This window comes from Sinohyriopsis cumingii, chromosome 18, assembly GCF_028554795.1.
Source record: "Sinohyriopsis cumingii isolate HCF-2022 chromosome 18, ASM2855479v2, whole genome shotgun sequence".
NCBI classification, from domain to species: domain Eukaryota; kingdom Metazoa; phylum Mollusca; class Bivalvia; order Unionida; family Unionidae; genus Sinohyriopsis; species Sinohyriopsis cumingii.
Window position 1 is genome coordinate 29,098,598 of NC_142978.1, and position 21,173 is coordinate 29,119,770.

Genomic DNA, 21,173 nt, shown 5'->3' on the forward strand with positions numbered 1-21,173 from the left:
TAAAGTTATCTGTTGAGATAACATGATATAAGCTTTATTCTGTTGTAATGAAAGTCGTTTCCATTTCCAAATGTCTCTCATTATCTTCCTCTTTCTAAGCCTACTCCTCTTTCTACCACCGGTACAAGCCTCCATTATGATATTAATGAAGTGATTTGGATTTGGATTTTTTTTTAAACGTAGCTTTAACAATTTTTCAGTCATATCACTACAATGTCTGCAGTGTGTCAGTTTTAGTGATGCCTAGCACTGGGGCATTATGCCACAGACATGTAGCATGATGTCCCACTCAGTCACATTATCCTGTCACCAGGCTGACCAGTCCTAACACTAACCTCTTAGTGCTAAGCACCAAGCAAGGCAGCTGTCAGTACCATTTTTATAAGTCTTTGGTTTGACTCAGCCGGGAATCGAACCCATGACCTTTGCATCCAAGGCAGATGGATTACGATTATGATTATGATTATTATGAAAGCCATTTCCATTTCATCTTTTTACACTTTTTTCTCCTTCCCTACATTTGTCATTACATCCTTCTCATCTGTCTACTGCCACTGTACATCATTATAATGATATTAATGAAGTCTCCATAATTATATTAATGTAGTGCTTCATTATTTGATTACAGGTCGGGTCATTACATCAAAAATACCTGGATCAAATATTCAGACGTTTGGTTGGCACATTAATGGTGAATATGATGTGGATAAAAATGGATTTACAGGTGAAATTTAGCTTTCAGCAAGGGGTCTTATTTATTTCACACTATAATGTTGTTAAATTCAGTTAATGTTAAGAAATTATTGTGAAACAATTGCATTTTTTTCTTAAATATATATGTACCAGTTTTGTTATGTCACATTTTACAAGAAAACAGGAATGTCATGAACTTATTGTGCAATGTAATTGAGACCTATTATAATATATGCTATTTTATGCCAGAATTGTAATAGCAGAAGCTGTTGTCCAACTGTTCATCCTCACAACCATACTTCAGTACATCCACACAACCACACTTAAGTACATCCTCAAAACCAACTTAAATACATCCTCACAACCATTCTTCAGTACATCCACACAACCATACTTAAGTACATCCTCACAACCATACTTCAGTACATCCTCACAACCATGCTTCAGTACATCCACACAACCATACTTAAGTACATCATCACAACCATACTTCAGTACATCCACACAACCATACTTCAGTACATCCACACAGTTATACTTCAGTACATCCACACAACCATACTTCAGTACATCCACACAACCATACTTCAGTACATCATAGTAACCATACTTCAGTACATCCACACAGCCATACTTCACTACATCCACGCAACCATACTTAAGTACATCCACACAACCATGCTTCAATACATCGACACAACCACACTTCAGTACATCCACACAACCACACTTCAGTACATCCACACAACTATACTTCAGTACATCCAAACAACCATACTTCACTACATCCACACAACCATACTGCAGTACATCCACACAACCATGCTTCAATACATCGACACAACCACACTTCAGTACATCCACACAACCACACTTCAGTACATCCACACAACTATACTTCAGTACATCCAAACAACCATACTTCACTACATCCACACAACCATACTTCAGTACATCCACACAACCATACTTCAGTACATCCAATCAACCATACTTAAGTACATCCACACAACCATACTTCAGTACATCCACACAACCTCAATTCAGTACATCCAAACAACCATACTTCAGTACATCCAAATAACCACACTTAAGTACATCCACACAACCATACTTCAGTACATCCACACAACCACACTTAAGTACATCCACACAACCATACTTCAGTACATCCAAACAACCATACTTCACTACATCGACACAACCATACTTCATTACATCCAAACGACCATACTTCAGTACATCCACACAACCATACTTCAGTACAACCACATATTTGTCCCATTTTAGTATCATAACATACAAATTATTAAAATTAGATGTTTTAAAATTTTATTTGCTTTATTTGGCCATAATTAGATGACCTGATCAGACTTTCAACCCATTACAGTAGTTTGTAAGTCTGCACAGCTTGCAGCAGGTCTATGTTGATTTGGTTCTGTATAGCTGACCACTCATGATAGGTCTCCATTGCTTGCAGCATGTACTTGTTGGTTTGGCCTGGTATGGATGGCCACTAAGGTATGTCCCCACTGTGCTTGACTCAGTCAGCCTTTCTACTTATGTGTGTCATCAGTCTGTCTATACATGGGTCAGTCTGTCTACTTATGTGTGTCATCAGTCTGTCTATCCATGGGTCAGTCAGTCTTGTTAATCATGAGTCAGCCAGTGTGTCTGTCTTTGGGTTGGTCAGTCTCTCTATCCTTTGGATGGCAAGTCTGTCTCCCCAAGACTCAGTCTTTTGATCCATGGGTCAGTCTATATATCCATGGGTTGGTCAGTAGGCCTATCTATTTGTGGGTCAGTCTTTCCAAGGCTCAGTTAATTTGTCTATTCCTGACTCAGTCTATCTATGGGTTAGTCAGTCCATCTATCTATTCATGGGTTGTCCAGTCTCTATCCAATACTCATTTAGTCTGTCTATTGATGGGCCAGTCAGTCTGTCAATCCACTGGCCAGTCATTCTGGCTATCTGTCTTTGGGTGAGTCAGTCTGTCTATCCTTTGGTTGTCTAGTCTCCGTATCCAGGACTTATTCTGTCTGTCCTTGCATTAGTCTATCTATCCATAGGTTAGTCAGCTTGCCTGTTTATGAATAGGGTCAGCCAATCTATCTGTCCATGATTCAGTCTTTATATGGTTCAGTCTGTCTATGAGTTAGTCATTCTGTCTATCAGTGACTCAGTCTGTCAATCTATGTGTGAGTCAGTCTGTTTATCCATGGGTTAGTTTCAGTCTGTTTATCCATGGGTTAGTTTGTCTTTCTATCCATGGGTCTAATATAATATTTTATGAAGATGAGCAGATGATAGTGACATTTTCAAATCTTGAGTGAGTGTCATGGGGATGAGGGTGTAGAGTGAGTCAGTAATGAAAATATGTGGCCATTTCAATGGCTTCTATGTCTAGTTTAATGCATACCTGTCTAATCATGCCATGTCACATGAAAAACATGACTTTAAATTGGAAAAGATGATATGATTGCAATGTACAAAATATGAATTCCTAAATATGTGGCCTAACAAATGGAAGAATGGGGAGAATTTCAAACATTAGTAAAAATATATTCCTCTTAAAAACAATATCCTGATAGGGTAATTTCATAGTGTTTAGACGTTATTAAGCAAGGTATTACAAAGTCATTTACAATTCTTATTACAAATATATCCAATAAAATCTACAGTATCTGCTTTTGAAATCACATCTAAACAAGTGTAATTCACAGGCAAAGTAACTATTATAGCTTAGAACACAATTCTGAATTGCTGATCAAGAAAAAGGAACATGAAAAAATATGGAATTAATATCTGATTATAGAATTTCAACCTTACTCTTTAAAAATGAAATAAAATAAAATGAAATAAGTAAAACAAACAGGAGGAATTTTGGCATTGTTAAATAAGTAAGTCCTGAAAAGGTAATTAGTAAATTAATAGTCCTTATAAAGTAAATAAGAAAGTAATAGTCCTTCTAAAGTAACTAGCAAAGTAATAGTCCTGATGAAGTAATTAATAAAGCAATAGTCCTGATGAAGTAATTAATAAAGTAATAGTCCTTATAAAGTAATTAATAAAGCAACAGTCCTGTTGAAGTAATTAATAAAGCAATAGTCCTGTTGAAGTAATTAATAAAGAAATAGTCCTGATGAAGTAATTAATAAAGCAATATCCTGATGAAGTAATTAATAAAGCAATAGTCCTAATGAAGTAATTAATAAAGCAATAATCCTGTTGAAGTAATTAATAAACTAAGAGTCCTGATGACCAGATAAAATAAAATTTCAAGGAGTATTATCATCGATAACCATTGCTTGTTTATTATTGTACTATGTTAATTAAATAAATTAATGAAATAATTTATTAATTAGCTCATTTTCAATTCATTATATGTTGATTACCTTTGTCATACACAGTGATCACCTTTTCAACCATAAAACCATTGGTAGGTATGGACTATGTTATTTCCAGTTGCTTCTATGTCTAGTTTTAATGCACTTTCACTTTTCTGCATAATAAGAACAAAAATGTGCAATTTTGCTATCATCTTTTGGATTATGAGCATTTCAAACAATGTAAATTATTATACAAGTCTGTGAGATGTTTGAAAGTGGCAACTAATTTATGGCTAAATGTGTATGTATCTTTCTAATTATTTTGTTCATCATCTCTAGATTTGGCCATTGGAGCATACAAAAATGATGTTGCAATAATTTTGAGAACACGTCCTATTGTAAATGTAATCATGGACATCAGACTGTTTCCAAGCATAATTCCCCTGAATGGTACACCAGGATCAGCCTGCGGGGATGCACCATGCCTGCGCCTCATGGTCTGCTTTAGCTACGTGGTAGAGAAGCCAGCTCCTGTTGGAGTAGCAGAGAAACTGAGTAGGATTTTTCTTTATGATTCTATCTTCTAAATCAGCAATCTTTATTGTGGAAGTATGTGTTGAGGTGGATTGATTATGTATGTAGCTATATTGCAGAGCTGATTGTTCCTAGCACTGTATGTATGCAATCTCATTAAAATCAGATCTTCACTGTCCTAGTGAAGATCTGACAGCAACCACTTAGGGATCACCTTTGAATTAGCTAATGGAAATGCAGCTTTCAGAAATCTGAAAGTAAATCAAATCATTCAGTACACATTTATACTATTCTGCTATACTACTTAGTCTCCAAAACTTCAAGATATAAGGCTTCATCTGATTGGCTGATAAAATTATTGATTATGGTAATAATTTCACCAGAACATAACCCCTAAGCTTTTCGCTGTCAGATCTTCACATATGACAGTGTTGATCTGCTTTTAATAAGACTGTGTATGTATATATAGCTACATTTTAGAGTGGATTATTCCTGACAGAGTAGTAAAGACTCAGCCTTTTCTTCCTTAAATACGTTACAAAATGATAAAACCTTAGGAGAACTACTACCATCTTGCAAATCCAGCCCTTCCAGATAAAACTTTAAGCTAAAAAGAGCTAACTAAAGTTATCTGCCAACTTAGGTGGTGGTTGTGTAGAGTGTTCTCCCCTTGATACAGGGATTGGTGGCAAAACCCATGAATATCCCAGTTACTACTTTTGCTCATGCCAAGAAGCACACAAATCATGAGAGACATCACAAAAGCCAGAATCAGTGTTGATACAAATTGGAGGAGTTCTCACTTCACAAGAAAAGTATACTTATCTATGTTTCCAACTTTTCTTTCTTGGTATGTCAACAAAGTTCTGCCTTCACAACTATACCACATTTTGTCATCTTTACACATTTAATTGTACTTAGTTACTTGCACAGGTAGCCTATGTGACTTCACAAATAAGTTCAGGCCATACTTTTAATTTATGTTAAAATGCAAGTTCCTGAGACCTATAGAAAACACAATATAGTGTGACCCCACTATAACACAGTGGTTGAGTTCCATAGAATCTGACTGTTATTAACTGAACTATGTTATAACCAACCAAGTCAGTTTGCTGAAGAAAATGATGCATGAACCAAACAAATGGTGGAGTTGGTGTGGTGGTTGTGGTGGTATAAAAACAGGCACAAAAATATGTGCTTTTGATTAAAATGAAGACAAACTGGTCTATTGACAACTTAAATTTGTGTTGTACAATCCATAATCTGTTAAGTACTGTACATATATATTAAAAAGATCCATGAATTTGAGTATAAATCACATGTTATAAAATTAACGTATTAGTCGCATCCTGTTAGAAAACACAAATAACAGATATATAAAAAAATAATCTATATCAGATTGACACTAAACAATTCACTACAATACTGTCACCAGTAGCATGTGGCTGTAGTTGTTTACATGTTTCATGTACATGTACTTGGCCTAGAGTTTGTTCAGCTGGAGACAGCTATCATCTGGCTGAGACTGCGCAAGGGAGACAGCTATCATCTTGCCGCAAGGGATGAGGCTATTCATCATGAAATGAAATTGTGAAGGTATTAAAAAGTTTAACAAACAGCTTTGTGCGATGCCCCATCTTCAATTAACTTGAGAGCCAAATATATATGATTTCAAAAGATTGGAAATTGAATTTACATTTTATGCTGCTCTTGGTAGCAATCATAAGTCTAGCATAAACTTTGCAAAAATTAAACTTCTGTGGCACAATAAATGTGTTTAAATCATTTTGGAAAATGCAACAATCCATGAGATTCCATTGCTTTTATTTACGTTTGGCGCTTACTTCCTTTAATGAAAGGTTCTTTGTTCATATTGAAGATTGTAGTCAGTCTTTTTTTATGAAAGGTGTATTTGCTATTCAGCTCACTGCGAAAGGACAGCTTTGAAGGACCAAAGAAATGTCCCTTTCTTATTGTGGCAGCAATATCTAAATAATTGTAGAACATTCACTAAATTTTTTCATTTGCTTAGTATTTGTACAGAACAATTGGTGTATCAAAAATAACCAGTTTTCTTTGAAAGTTCAGCAAAACTTTTTTCAGGGCACATTTTAAAAAAATAAGGAATTAGCCATCATTTGGTTGATTGTAGTGGTTACTGTTCCTGCTTTAAAAGGTTGGTCAATTGTAGCATGACTATTGGAGTGTATCACAGCTTTCAGTACTCAGGCCAAATGTCAGCATAAGTGGATTATATTATAATGGACAGTTAAGATGATTTGTCAATGTGAACAAAGAATTTGTTTATGTAACATAGATAGATTCCAGTGCATTTTATATCAAGTTTGAGGCTTTCTTTCATGGTGCTTTTGAATTTCTCCAATCTAAACCCAAGATTTTATATACAAGTTTAAACAGCCAACAATGTCAAAAAAAATTTGCCAGATGGTATATTTTGTTACCAATAAGGTGAAAAAGCCCAACCTGCAACAATTGTGAAGCCTGGCATGATCCCTAAACAATCTTTTAAGACATTATATTTTGTACTTTTAAGAAGAAAAAAGATTTTTTCGCTTGTGAGAAAAAAGATGTATTTGAAATTTCAGAAGCATGCCACAATCTTCTTATATTGGAATTCATATGTGATCTCTTCCCCATAATGTTAACCTTTTTACACCTTATTTTTCATCCTTTTGAGAGAAACAATTCTCTTCATTTTCAAGAAAAATACACATATATGAAATTTTGGGAGCCACACCACAATCATGTTATATCCTAATTAATGTTATGATGCAGCATACTATAGCAGAGTCACACTGTATATGTATAATTCTACAATGACTGGCTTCATACAGGTGAGTTTTCTCTGCTAATACATTTATTATGTGGATAGCATTTACTTGTATGGGTCATCCTTGACCCTCTCACTGGTAGTATGGTGAATTATTTTGGTTATTACCTGGACACTTTATAACTTTATTATTCTGTCTGCTAATTTCCAGATAACAGAAAAAGACATAGCTCTGCACTGATTTTGTGTTCAATAATAAGAGACAGGTGCAGAGATACAACAGGTTTGTAAGTTCTGCTCCATTTGTCTTACCAATAAGACCATGGGCGAAGCATAAAATGCACGACTAAGGACAAAAACACTGCAGACATTTTTGGCAGATAAGGGAGATAAATCAATAAAGGGTTCTCCAGTTACAAAACAATGGAAATCTGCATGATCAGAGACAACCCCAGCACTTATGTCCATGACAGAATTTCTCATTACCTTTAGGCCTTGCTTCATCAGGGTTCCACTCTACAGCTGTTGACCATAAACAGTTAGTGAATGAACAAAACAAAGTATCTTTTAGCTCCACCAATCCATGGACCATTCACATGGATCAAGCATTCCACAACCCATCCCATCATTATGACTCAGATGACATCCTTCCTGCAAACATGTCCTATTTTCATTTTGACCAGCCTAGGCCTACTATAAGAGATCTTCAGGGACAAAGACTTCAGCACAATAAGTACCTGGAAATTAATATGTTGTCCAGTCTGTCAAATCCAGTGTATACAGGCAATTATGGAGACTAGTCTAACCCACATTTGGCCTAACTGCACTCTCCATTTATGATGCTGAGCTTAGAACCTCAGCTTCAACAGATGCCACCTCTCATGGTCAGTAGAATGCACTCTTTAATTGTTGACCAATTGGATATCATCATATCTACTTCATAGAGCTCCATGAATTTTATCAGTGGCAGACCTGGACACTCTTCATCAGCTGTGTCTCATGCAACTGAAGAGACATCAGCCTCAACTCATGCAAGCAAAGACAATGAGCTTGCTCTCAGGTTCCTTATTTAATTCTTGATTTCACTATATCACAGGAAAACTCAGCCTTCAGAACTTCATTTGGAGAAGTCTTAGACCTTTTATCTTTGGTACAGGAACATTTCGTGAAACCAACAAAAGGAACCAAGGGACATGCCTTGAACATAAACCTCTGACGGGTTGTCCTATAGTAGTTACGTTGAAAACCACAGTTTTTATGAACTAAAGTGGACACATGACAGAAGTAGCAATTGCTTATGCCAAAGTTTCTGTCCATAATCACCTTCATCTCTCAAAAAATGACACTGTCTCCAGATTGCCCTTCACAGAGATCCCGGCAGGCTTCAGTTCATTGCTGCCAAATGGGACAAGATTTGCCACAATGATCATTGGACTCAACAATTGGTTTCCATGGGTCTCTGCATCACTTTCAAAATGCTTCCTCCTCTGTCCAGATTGCCATCAGCTACAAACATTGCAAGAGACCCATTCAAAGCCACCACCCAGTAGCAAGGAATAAATGACCATCTTCAGAAAAGTGAAGTAGAAATCATTTGAAATAAAATTTCCCCAGGATTTTATTCCAGATATTTCTTGGTCCCAAAAGGCAAAGAGCCCTGTCATCAACTTAAGTGCCCTCAATCATTTAATTTATGCTCATTGGTTCTTGATGAGAACACCAAGGCACATTTTGAATGCCATTCAAAAGTGAGATTTTGCAGTTAGAGTGGACTTACAAGACATGTATCTTCACATCCCTATTCACAAAGCTTCCAAAGAGCTTCCTGCGTTTCATCTACAACAACATCGTTAATCAATTTTGAGCACTCCCATTTTGACTCAACATCGGTCCCTGGGTCTTCACTCATCTGATGAACCATGTTATGACTCATGTCTGAACCATCTCCAAGGTGGTGACATCAAGTTACATGAACGGCATCCTGCAAAAACAACAGGTGAGTTATATGTTAGAACAAAATATAATAACCCTTGTCACACTGGTCACATATCTTGGTTTCTTCATCAAGAAGGAAAAATTTGACCTGGTACCATCTCAACAATTTGTTCATCAAGATATGGAATTTGACACATAGGTAAATGAAGTACATCTCCCTCAGGAGCAGGCATTGAAAATCAGGACAATTGTGGCTTCATTACTTTCAAAGGAATCTCTAATTCCTTGGTCTTCTAGGCTTGTTCAGTGTGGCAGACCTCATCATTCTAGGTAGTCTTGATATGTGCCTATTACAAATGATTCTTTTATCTCAGCTTGCCCACTGTTCCAACTTCTCCCCATCTGTACAAATGTGAGGTACTATCTGCAGAGTTGGTGTGTCCTAACTTGGCTCATAGCAGGTACACATTTGCAAATACAAATATCAGAGATCTTATTCTGTACATATGTAAGTACAGAGGTTGGGGGGATGCACACCTATAACTGTCTTATATAATGATATGATTACAAACACAAACACCATGAAATTAGAAAACATAAAAAACATGCTGAGAATATTTAAGGTAGGAAGCATTATTAGGTCTTTAAGTTTGTTCTTGCAGTCAAAATAAGTGAGTTTTGAGAGCCCTCTTGAATGTGATCACTGTGTCTTTGTGTCTACATTCAGTGGACAATTCATTCCACGTTGCTGGACCCTGGTATGCAAAAGAACACTGTCCATATGACTTTGTCTTCATAGTGGGAATAATGAGTATACCATTGTCAGAAGAGGAGTGTAAGTATCTTGCTGATGTGTAAACATGGGTGAGGTCAGATAGGTATGTTGGACTAGAGTCCATCAGTGAAATGTAGCACAGAGAACATATTTTGTGTTTGATTCTGGATTGAATGGATAGCCAGTGTGGGGTACATAGCAGCAGGGAGGTGTGCTCTGATCATGGTACTCTAACTTTGATCCAAGCAGCTGTGTTTTGAAGTTTTTTGAGAAGATATTGAGATGAACCAGACATAATTGAGTTAAAATAGTCCAGTCTTGAAAGTACTAATGAACACACAAGTGTTTTAGTGGCATCAGCTGAAAGATATTTGCGAATGGAACCAATGCATCTCAGCTCAAGTTATGCAGCCTTGCATATGTTCATGGCATGTCAGTGCAGTGTGAGAGTACTGTTCAGAGTAACACCTAGGTTTCATACTGATTGTGTGAATCTAATGTTGGTGTTGCTGATATTTATTGTTTGAGGTTGTTGTTTTTGTTGTTGTTGTAGGGTTTAATGCCATTTTTCAGCAGACATTAGGCTATACATGGTGGCCAGTATTAATGTTGGAGGAAGAACCCGGGAAAACCCCGGAAAGAACCACTGACCCACGAGAAGCTACTGGCAAGCTTTCTCACATACCCACATTAGCCAAATCCGAGACTCAAACCCACACAGACAGAGGTGAGATGGCAGTGATCCATAACAGAGAGCGCTTTAGACCACTCATCCACTCAGGGCCCCCATTGTTTGAGGTAAAGGATGTGAATGAGAAAGTCTTTTCATTGTAATCAGAATGGCTTCAGTTTTATCATCATTCCTCTGCAGCTTGTTACATGTAATCTATGATTTCACATAAGAAATGCACCTCTCTACACCTTGGATGGTAGCATCAACTTCATTTGGGTGGCTAGATTTGTATATTTGGGTGTCATCAGCGTAACTATTGGGTCTTATGAGCTAAATATTTTATCTGGCAGGGGTGACATTAAGTTGCGAGGTAGTAGTAGTTCTCCTATGGTATTATGACTGGGTAAGTATTCATGAAGAAACACATTAAAAGATAGTTTCTTATGAATTCTAGCATCTAAATCAGCCATCCTTATGAACCATGCAATAGTCTGGCTTGGTGACAACCGATTCAAAGTATATAGTGCTTGAACAGTAAATATCCATGAACCAAGTACCTATGATCATTATCAGCCATCCTTATCAACCATGCAGTAGTCTGGCTTGGTGACAACCAATTCAAAGTATATAGTGTTTGAACAGTAAATATCCATGAACCAAGTACCTATGCTCGTTTTCAGCCATCTTTATCAACCATGCAGTTAGTCTGGCTTGGTGACAACCGATTCAAAGTATATAGTGTTTGAACAGTAAATATCCATGAACCAAGTACCTATGCTCGTTTTCAGCCATCCTTATCAACCATGCAATTAGTCTGGCTTGGTGACAACCGATTCAAAGTATAAGTATATAATGTTTGAACAGTAAATATCCATGAACCAAGTACCTATGATCATTATCAACCATCCTTATCAACCATGCAATAGTCTGGCTTGGTGACAACCGATTCAAAGTATATAGTGTTTGAACAGTAAATGTCCATGAACCAAGTACCTATGCTCGTTTTCAGCCATCTTTATCAGCCATGCAATAGTCTGGCTTGGTGACAACCGATTCAAAGTACATAGTGTTTGAACAGTAAATGTCCATGAACCAAGTACCTATGCTCGTTTTCAGCCATCCTTATCAACCATGCAGTTAGTCTGGCTTGGTGACAACCGATTCAAAGTATATAGTGTTTGAACAGTAAATATCCATGAACCAAGTACCTATGATCATTATCAACCATCCTTATCAACCATGCAATTAGTCTGGCTTGGTGACAACCAATTCAAAGTATATAGTGTTTGAACAGTAAATGTCCATGAACCAAGTACCTATGATCATTATCAACCATCCTTATCAACCATGCAATAGTCTGGCTTGGTGACAACCGATTCAAAGTATATAGTGTTTGAACAGTAAATATCCATGAACCAAGTACCTATGCTCGTTTTCAGCCATCCTTATCAACCATGCAGTTAGTCTGGCTTAGTGACAACTGATTCAAAGTATATAGTGTTTGAACAGTAAATATCCATGAACCAAGTACCTATGCTCGTTTTCAGCTATCCTTATCAACCATGCAATTAGTCTGGCTTGGTGACAACCAATTCAAAGTATAAGTATATAATGTTTGAACAGTAAATATCCATGAACCAAGTACCTATGATCATTATCAGCCATCCTTATCAACCATGCAATAGTCTGGCTTGGTGACAACCGATTCAAAGTATATAGTGTTTGAACAGTAAATATCCATGAACCAAGTACCTATGATCATTATCAACCATCCTTATCAACCATGCAATAGTCTGGCTTGGTGACAACCGATTCAAAGTATATAGTGTTTGAACATATATATATATATCAGTTGATTAGGAGAGATTATTGAATCATGAGATATAAGTATTTTGCAAGAATTCTATCACTGATATAGACAGGGATTACTATAGTGAATTTTCTATGTCGTCTAGTAAATTCTTCCTTTTCGAATAGTTTTGCAGTATGATGTTGAATTGGACACGCTTGCAAAAGAGAAGAATGATCCAGTACGGGTAAAGTTTCAGAATGACAGTAATATTGCAAGAAAGAATATTACATTAGAGAGATCTATTGATTTACTACGAGGAGAGTGTAGAAATTCCACAATTGTTGTCAAGGTAAGTTTATCACTTTTACCATATCCCAGGCACTGTATTTTAAGTGAAGGACATCTTGGTTTAGTCCTGTCCATATATCTCTCTGTCTGCCATGTTCTTCAGTCATCCATAGAAATTAATTGTAGGCAGCACTGAACAGTTATGCATGAGTTGTCATATGATGATTTTTTTTTATTAAAGAGATATCCTTTCTTTCTCTTCATTATTCAACCTCATTATATCCAGAGGCATTATACATTATACATTATTTTGTATACATAAAGAGATGAGTCAGGTGCAGAAGCACATTAGAATGCATGATGTTATGTTGTATTCATAAAGGGATGAGTCAGGTCCAGAAGCTTGTGTTAGGAATGCATGATTTTATGTTGTCACAAATCAGCTAATTCCATGTGGATTAGTAGTTAGTACAAGAGTATAGACACAAAAGATATTGATAAATTATTTATGCATAACACTCACTTAACTAGTCTGTATGTATAAAAATAGTTATAAAGTCCAAAAATTATGATTGTTGTATTAAATCACTGTCAAATTCTTATTTCAAAATTTTTAAAGTGATATTGATTTGTTCTTTTCTGGATGCAGCATGTTTTTAAGTTTAACAAAATCCCTCTTCTTAAACATTTTTTAGTCTTATAAAATCCATCAGACACATCGATAAAGCCCATTTATTATGATATCTGGAGCCATTTATTTTCAGTTTAGACTGACCTGCTATGTATCTGGTATGAAAATAGAATGAATCTGTGAAATTTGTTTCACATTCAAGAAACCTGTCTGTTTTCCTGGAACTGTTTCATGTATATACTATGAATAAAGAAATTAGATGGAGGTCTGACATTGAACACAGGGGCTTGTATCATTGTTTCCAATTTAACGATCAATCATTTATGTACTATATAATAACAAAAAAGTAAGTTGTAAATAGATTTAGTACATCATTTTCCATTGGCCAATGAGAGGGCATCTTTATGACCTTTACAAAAGAAATTTTCACAATTCTCTGCAGAATTAACTAACTGTTAGAACAGAGAGAAAACATCCAACTTTTCCTTCATTCTGAAGGCTGGAATGCATCCCACTTTCTTGTCTGTGATCCTATTTCAGTTCCCAGTCCATAATTCAGCCTAGCTGAAACATGATGCCTGACACGTGTAGGATTCTCTGACTACCCAGGGTCACTGCCCTCAGCTAGTTGGTCCCCTTTATAATTTATTGCATTGATCTTGCAAATGAATGTTCTCATGAAAACACTAGTGTCCCTTAACATCACACTTCCTAACTAATTTCATCACATTATCTTTCAGACTCCATTAAGTTCTGTATAGGTAGCTTTTAATATAAATGTCACTTGTGTCAAGATGTGTTATCATTAGTTTTCACACAGGAACTATGTCAAATTTGTTATCATTAGTTTCCACACAGGAACTATATCAAGATTTGTTATCATTAGTTTCCAAACAGGAACTATCACAAGATGTGTTACCTTTGTTCAATGTAACCAATTTTCTCTGCAGAAAAATGGTGATGCCTATGTACCAAATGATCTTTGGACGCCGGTAAGGTTTGCCATAAACTTTATATTACTACAACCAACCAGTGACTTTTCTGTGTTGGATCCAGTTCTTAAACCAGAAGTACAGTCTACAAAAATAGTAGAAGTAAGTTACAACAAGTAATTTCTTTGATGGAAACAGTTAATTATTATTATCAGTGGTTATGCCATTTGAATTTTTATATAAAAATATTGTTTGAAGATGCCTTAAAGCATAAGCATGTTGAATTCATTGTTGCCCAAACTTATTAGTCATATGCAAATTTCAGATTTTTTAACAGCTGATAACAAATGTTTAAAGTTATTTCACAAAGTATTAAAATTAACCTATAGTGTAAATACTGTACAAATACATTCAAGGCTGCGGGGCATTCCTTACCAGCTTGGAGCCAGATAATTCACCCCACTACATTTACTTTACAACTGTATACTTTTAAAGGAAGCCTTTATACCTTTGGGGGAGGTCCCCCTACTCACTTTGGCAACTAACCCTCAATTTTAAATCTAATGGATGGCCCTGAAGACTGTAATAAAAAATATAATACATTTGAGAAAATTATAAATATATTGAACGTGAAATTTCATGCAAAAGTTTTCAACCCAAAATTGTCATGTATTATGACTTTCTCCTTAGGATTTTTCTTTCAACATTTGTAAATGGTTTATTTTCAAAATGTGAATGATCATACCATTATTTAATTATTTTTAGGTGAATAAAATAATATATGTATATGTGTGTTTGCAGGCCAATTTTGACATAAAATGTGAGAACAAGTCATCTTGTCAATCTGACCTGGATTTGGCAGTGGAGGTCAGATGCTTGCAATCCAGCAACTGGGCTCTTGTAGATGAAAACACAAAACTGGTTGTTGGGGATGCCAGGGAATTAGAGTTAACAGCAAAAGTTACAAACAAACTTGACTCAGCATTTAGGGTCGATTTGCTGGCCTTCGTACTGGCACCATTAAAGTCCACAGAGTGAGTATTTCCCCAAACTATTATTGATAAAGTAAACCAATTTCTGTACAGAAACTTCTGAGAACTTGATGTGTTATTATACAGGTCCCAAATTTTCAGTTCAAGTTTTTGGTTGTTCAAGTTTGAGTTCACAGACAAGATATATCTTCATGGCAGGACTGAGGAAATCCTTTGAGTGAAGGAGTGTATACACCTGCATAATGCATGTGTTATCAATAATTTGATGCATTCACCATTACAGAAATAAAACTTGATGTGTAGTCTGTTTGTGTCACATTTAATACAAAGATGTTTGAATCTTGATATAATCTATGTGAGTACTTTTTGAATTCTGATGGAATCTGTCAGAGAACTGTCTTGATTCTGATGGAACATAACAATCCAAGTACTGTTAAAATCCTTATGGAATCTAAAATTCCAATCATTGTCTAAATCTTGATGGAACCTATAAATATGAGTACTCTCTGAATCTTCATAGAGACTATCAGTTGGAGTACTGTCTGAATCTTGATGGAATCTATTATTTAGAGGACTGTCTGAAGTTTTATGGAATCCACCAGTCTGCATATTCTCTGAATACTGATGGACTCTGTCAATCCAATACTGCCTTAATCCTGGTGATTTAAGTCAATCCAAGTACTGTCTGAATAATGATGAAATATGTCAATACAAGTACTGTCTGAATCCTGGTGGTATCTATCAGAGTACTGTCTGAATCCTGATGGTATCTATCAGAGTACTGTCTGAATTTGATGTTATCTATCAGAGTAATTTCTGAACTTGATGGTATCTATCCAAGTACTGTCTGAATCCTGATGGTATTTATCAGAGTACTGTCTGAATTTGAAATAATCTATCAAAGTACTGTCTGAATCCTGATGGTATCTCTCAGAGTACTGTCTGAATTTGAGGGTATCTATCAGAGTACTGTCTGCATTTGATGTTATCTATCAGAGTAATGTCTGAACTTGATGGTATATATCCAAGTACCGTCTGAATCCTGATGGTATCTATCAGAGTACTGTCTGAATTTGATGTTATCTATCAGAGTACTGTCTGAATTTGATGGTATCTATTACAGTACTGTCTGAATTTGATGAAATCTAACAATCCAAGTACTGTTTAAGTTCTGATGGAATTAAGCAATCCAAGTACCTTCTGAATCTTGATGGGATATATAAGTCTTGAGTATTGTCTGAATCTTGGTGGAATCTTAGTATTGTTAAAATCTTGATGGAATCTATTAGTGCAGGTACTGTTTGAATCCTGATTGAATGTATGATAGTACTATCTGAATTTATATAAAATCTGTGTCTGAGTACTTGCTGAATCTCGATGGAATCTATTGATTCACAAATTGTCTGAATCTTGAGTACTGTCTGAATTTGATCAAATCTATCAATCCAAATACTGTTTAAATTATGATGGAATCTGACAGTCCAAGTAGCATCTGAATATTGATGGTATTTATCTGAGTACTATCTGCATCTTCATGTAATCTATCAGTCTGAGTACTATCTGAATACTGATGGTATATATCTGAGTAATATCTACATCTTCATGTAATCTATCAGTCTGAGTACTATCTGAATATTGATGGTATCTATATGAGTACTATCTGCATCTTCATGTAATCTATCAGTCTGAGTACTATCTGAATATTGATGGTGTCTGGGTACTATCTGCATCTTCATGTAATCTATCAGTCTGAGTGCTATATGAATATTGATGGTATCTATCTGAGTACTATCTGCATCTTCATGTAATCTATCAGTCTGAGTGCTATATGAATATTGATGGTATCTATCTGAGTACTATCTGCATCTTCACGTAATCTATCAGTCTGAGTGCTATATGAATATTGATGGTATCTATCTGAGTACTATCTGCATCTTCACGTAATCTATCAGTCTGAGTGCTATATGAATATTGATGGTATCTATCTGAGTACTATCTGCATCTTCACGTAATCTATCAGTCTGAGTGCTATATGAATATTGATGGTATCTATCTGAGTACTATCTGCATCTTCATGTAATCTATCAGTCTGAGTACTATCTGAATATTGATGGTATCTATATGAGTACTATCTGCATTTTCGTGTAATCTATCAGTCTGAGTACTATATGAGTACCATCTGAATATTGATACTATCTGAGTACTATCTGCATCTTCATGTAATCTATCAGTCTGAGTACTATCAAAATATTGATAGTATCGATCTAAACACTATCTGCATCTTGATGGTATTTATCAATCAGATAAACCCCTGCTTGAAGATGAGTATATACACCACTTTTACAACTTTTTGATGAATTTTCATTAAGAATTAAAGCAAGTTCAATTACAAACTCACTCCCTATTTTCAATAATTTTACTGGATGAATGCCCTTGACTTATAATAGTAGAATAATGTATACATCATATAAGGATGAGAACAAAATTATCAAAGTCAAATTTAAAATAAAAAAGATCATAATGCTTTGCTTACTATTGCAGCTCAAAGCGTGGTGTTGTAGGAGCATTGTGTCAGGAAAATCAAGCACCAGGTTTGACACATTCGAATGTGACATGCACAGCAAATGGCAAGTTGGATGCAAAGCAGTACATTCAAATTGTTTTCAAGTATGATGTTTCAGAAAAGTGGCTGCTGCCAAGTGTACAAGATTTAGCTAAGATGCCAAAAGAGATTACAATATTTGCACAAGCTAACCAGGCAAATACAGATGTCAATTTGACCAACAACATCTTCAACATTACTATACCTGTAAGACTGGAGGCAACTGTAGAAATTATTGCGAGGTAAGTTTCAAGAAAGAACAGTCTGCTGGCATGTTTGTTAGATCCTAAGATTTATGTATAATTCTTATAGGTTTAATGATAATAGAACTCACCCACTCTACCCCTTCAGATGGCATATGTGTACTGTTGACTTAAGCTGACCCACACTACTCCTCCAGATGGCACATGTGTACGGTTGACTTAAACTCACCCACTCTACTCCACCAGACAGTGCATGTGTACTGTTGACTTTAACTCACCCATACTACTCCTCCAGATGGTACATGTGTACTGTTAACTTTAACTCACCCACTCTACTCCACCAGACAGCGCATGTGTACTGTTGACTTTAACTCACCCATACTACACCTCCAGATGGTACATGTGTACTGCTGGCTTTAACTCTCCCACTCTACTCCTCCAGATGGCACATGTGTACTGTTGACTTTAACTCACCCATACTCCTCCAGATGGCACATGTGTACTGTTGACTTTAACTCACCCATATTCCTCCAGATGGCACATGAGTACTGTTGACTTTAACTCTCCTACTCTACTCCTCCAGATGGCACATGAGTACTGTTGACTTTAACTCACCCACTCAACTTCTCAAAATGGCTCATGTTTACTGTTGACTTTAACTCACCCAATCTACTCCTTCAGATGGCACATGTGTACTGTTGAACTCCTCCAGATGGCATGTGTGTGCTGTTGACTTTAACTCACCCACTCTACTCCACCAGACAACGCATGTATACTGTTGACTTTAACTCACCCATACTACTCCTCCAGATGGTACATGTGTACTGCTGACTTTAACTCTCCCACTCTACTCCTCCAGATGGCACATGTGTACTGCTGACTTTAACTCATCCATACTACTCCTCCAGATGGCACATGAGTACTGTTGACTTTAACTCTCCCACTCTACTCCTCCAGATGGCACATGTGTACTGTTGACTTTAACTCATCCATACTACTCCTCCAGATGGCACATGAGTACTGTTGACTTTAACTCTCCCACTCTACTCCTCCAGATGGCACATGTGTACTGTTGACTTTAACTCACCCATATTCCTCCAGATGGCACATGTGTCCTGTTGACTTTAACTCTCCCACTCTACTCCTCCAGATGGCACATGAGTACTGTTGACTTTAACTCACCCACTCAACTTCTCAAAATGGCTCATGTTCACTGTTGACTTTAACTCACCCACTCTACTCCTTCAGATGGCACATGTGTACTGTTGAACTCCTCCAGATGGCATGTGTGTGCTGTTGACTTTAACTCACCCACTCTACTCTCCAGATGGCACATGTGTACTGTTGACTTTAATTCACCCACATTACTCTTCCAGATGGCACTATCAACTTTTGGGTTAATTGTTTTTAAAATTTTTGTCCCTCTAATATGTAATACAGTAGGATATAGCTGTTGCTATGTGTATCTCTCAGTATGGGTAACTGGGAGCATAAGCCATCACTAAATGAATCTTGTACTAATGTACAAAAATTACCTGAAACAAAAAAGAACATTCAAGAATTTTCCATGGTATATTGATGCCATATCAAAGTGATGGCAGAGTTTCATTACTAGACACACGTCATGTACAGTGAAGTGTAATTTATATATTTGAATTTATACAGAATATAATTTTCATAACAGCATTTCCTAATGCAATGAGGTATATTGGTCAATACAAGTTGGATGTTTTAGGAAGTCTTTATCAAAATAAAGTGATGGAGGATTAAAAGAAATGACAAATTTTATAAAAAGATTTTGATACTAACTATACATTCAGATTGATTTTTGAATCTGATTGGTCAGCCATCAGAATCTGATAAACAGTCAAAATATTGACCATAATGTTATGTCATGACACAGTAGATTAGTGCCAGAAGATTATAATTACATCAGTTTTTGTTATATTTTTTAAAAACATAATACACAATGGAATGGGAATGACAATGTTGTATTTGAGAGATATTTATTCCTCCTCCTGATTTCCCCTCTTTCCCAATGGAGACATTAGTTTTGTGATGTTTTCCCATCCACCAAGCTGCCTTTCTATCTATCCAACTACTCCAGTGGCCTAAGTGGTTAGAGCATCCACCTCAGATGCAGGAGGTTGTGGGTTAAAATCTTGGCCAAGTCATTGCAAAGTCTTTAAAAAATGGTGCTTAGTGCTCAACATTAAGAGGTTAGTGTTAGGACTGGTAGGCCTGGTGTCAGGATAATGTGACGGGTGAGACATCATGCTATGTGTTTGGGGCATGATGCCCTAGTGCTAAACATTACTAGCCACACTGACACACTACAGACATCATAGTGATATGACTGATGACTGAAAAATTGTTAAAGCTACATTAAAAATCCAAAATCACACACATCTCTCCATCTATCACACTTACCATGAATCATAATATTTAAATTCTGGTACTAACTGTGACTTGAAATTTTGAAATTGGATATTTATTTACTTTTAGCACATCTAAACCTGATCAGTCTGATAAATGTGACTTAATTTTGAAATTGGATATTTATTTACTTTTAGCACATCTAAACCTGATCAGTCTGATAAATGTGACTTAATTTTGAAATTGGATATTTATTTACTTTTAGCACATCTAAACCTGATCAGTCTGATAACTGTGACTTAATTTTGAAATTGGATATTTATTTACTTTTAGCACATCTAAACCTGATCAGTCTGATAACTGTGACTTAATTTTGAAATTGGATATTTATTTACTTTTGGCACATCTAAACCTGATCAGTCTGATAACTGTGACTTAATTTTGAAATTGGATATTTATTTACTTTTGGCACATCTAAACCTGATCAGTCTGATAACTGTGACTTAATTTTGAAATTGGATATTTATTTACTTTTGGCACATCTAAACCTGATCAGTCTGATAACTGTGACTTAATTTTGAAATTGGATATTTATTTACTTTTGGCACATCTAAACCTGATCAGTC

At 36.0% G+C, this 21,173-nt stretch overlaps 1 protein-coding gene across 1 annotated transcript in view; it reads left to right on the forward strand.

The window, feature by feature from the left end:
* LOC149776296 (integrin alpha-V-like) overlaps positions 1 to 21,173 on the forward strand; it is a 147,634-nt gene that overhangs the window by 97,015 nt on the left and 29,446 nt on the right. Inside the window, exons 13-18 of the mRNA XM_089942765.1 lie at positions 629 to 724; positions 4,363 to 4,578; positions 12,709 to 12,872; positions 14,393 to 14,536; positions 15,176 to 15,408; positions 17,908 to 18,210. Of these exons, the coding sequence (XP_089798891.1) occupies positions 629 to 724; positions 4,363 to 4,578; positions 12,709 to 12,872; positions 14,393 to 14,536; positions 15,176 to 15,408; positions 17,908 to 18,210 (1,156 nt within the window). The remainder of the gene's footprint in view (positions 1 to 628; positions 725 to 4,362; positions 4,579 to 12,708; positions 12,873 to 14,392; positions 14,537 to 15,175; positions 15,409 to 17,907; positions 18,211 to 21,173) is intronic.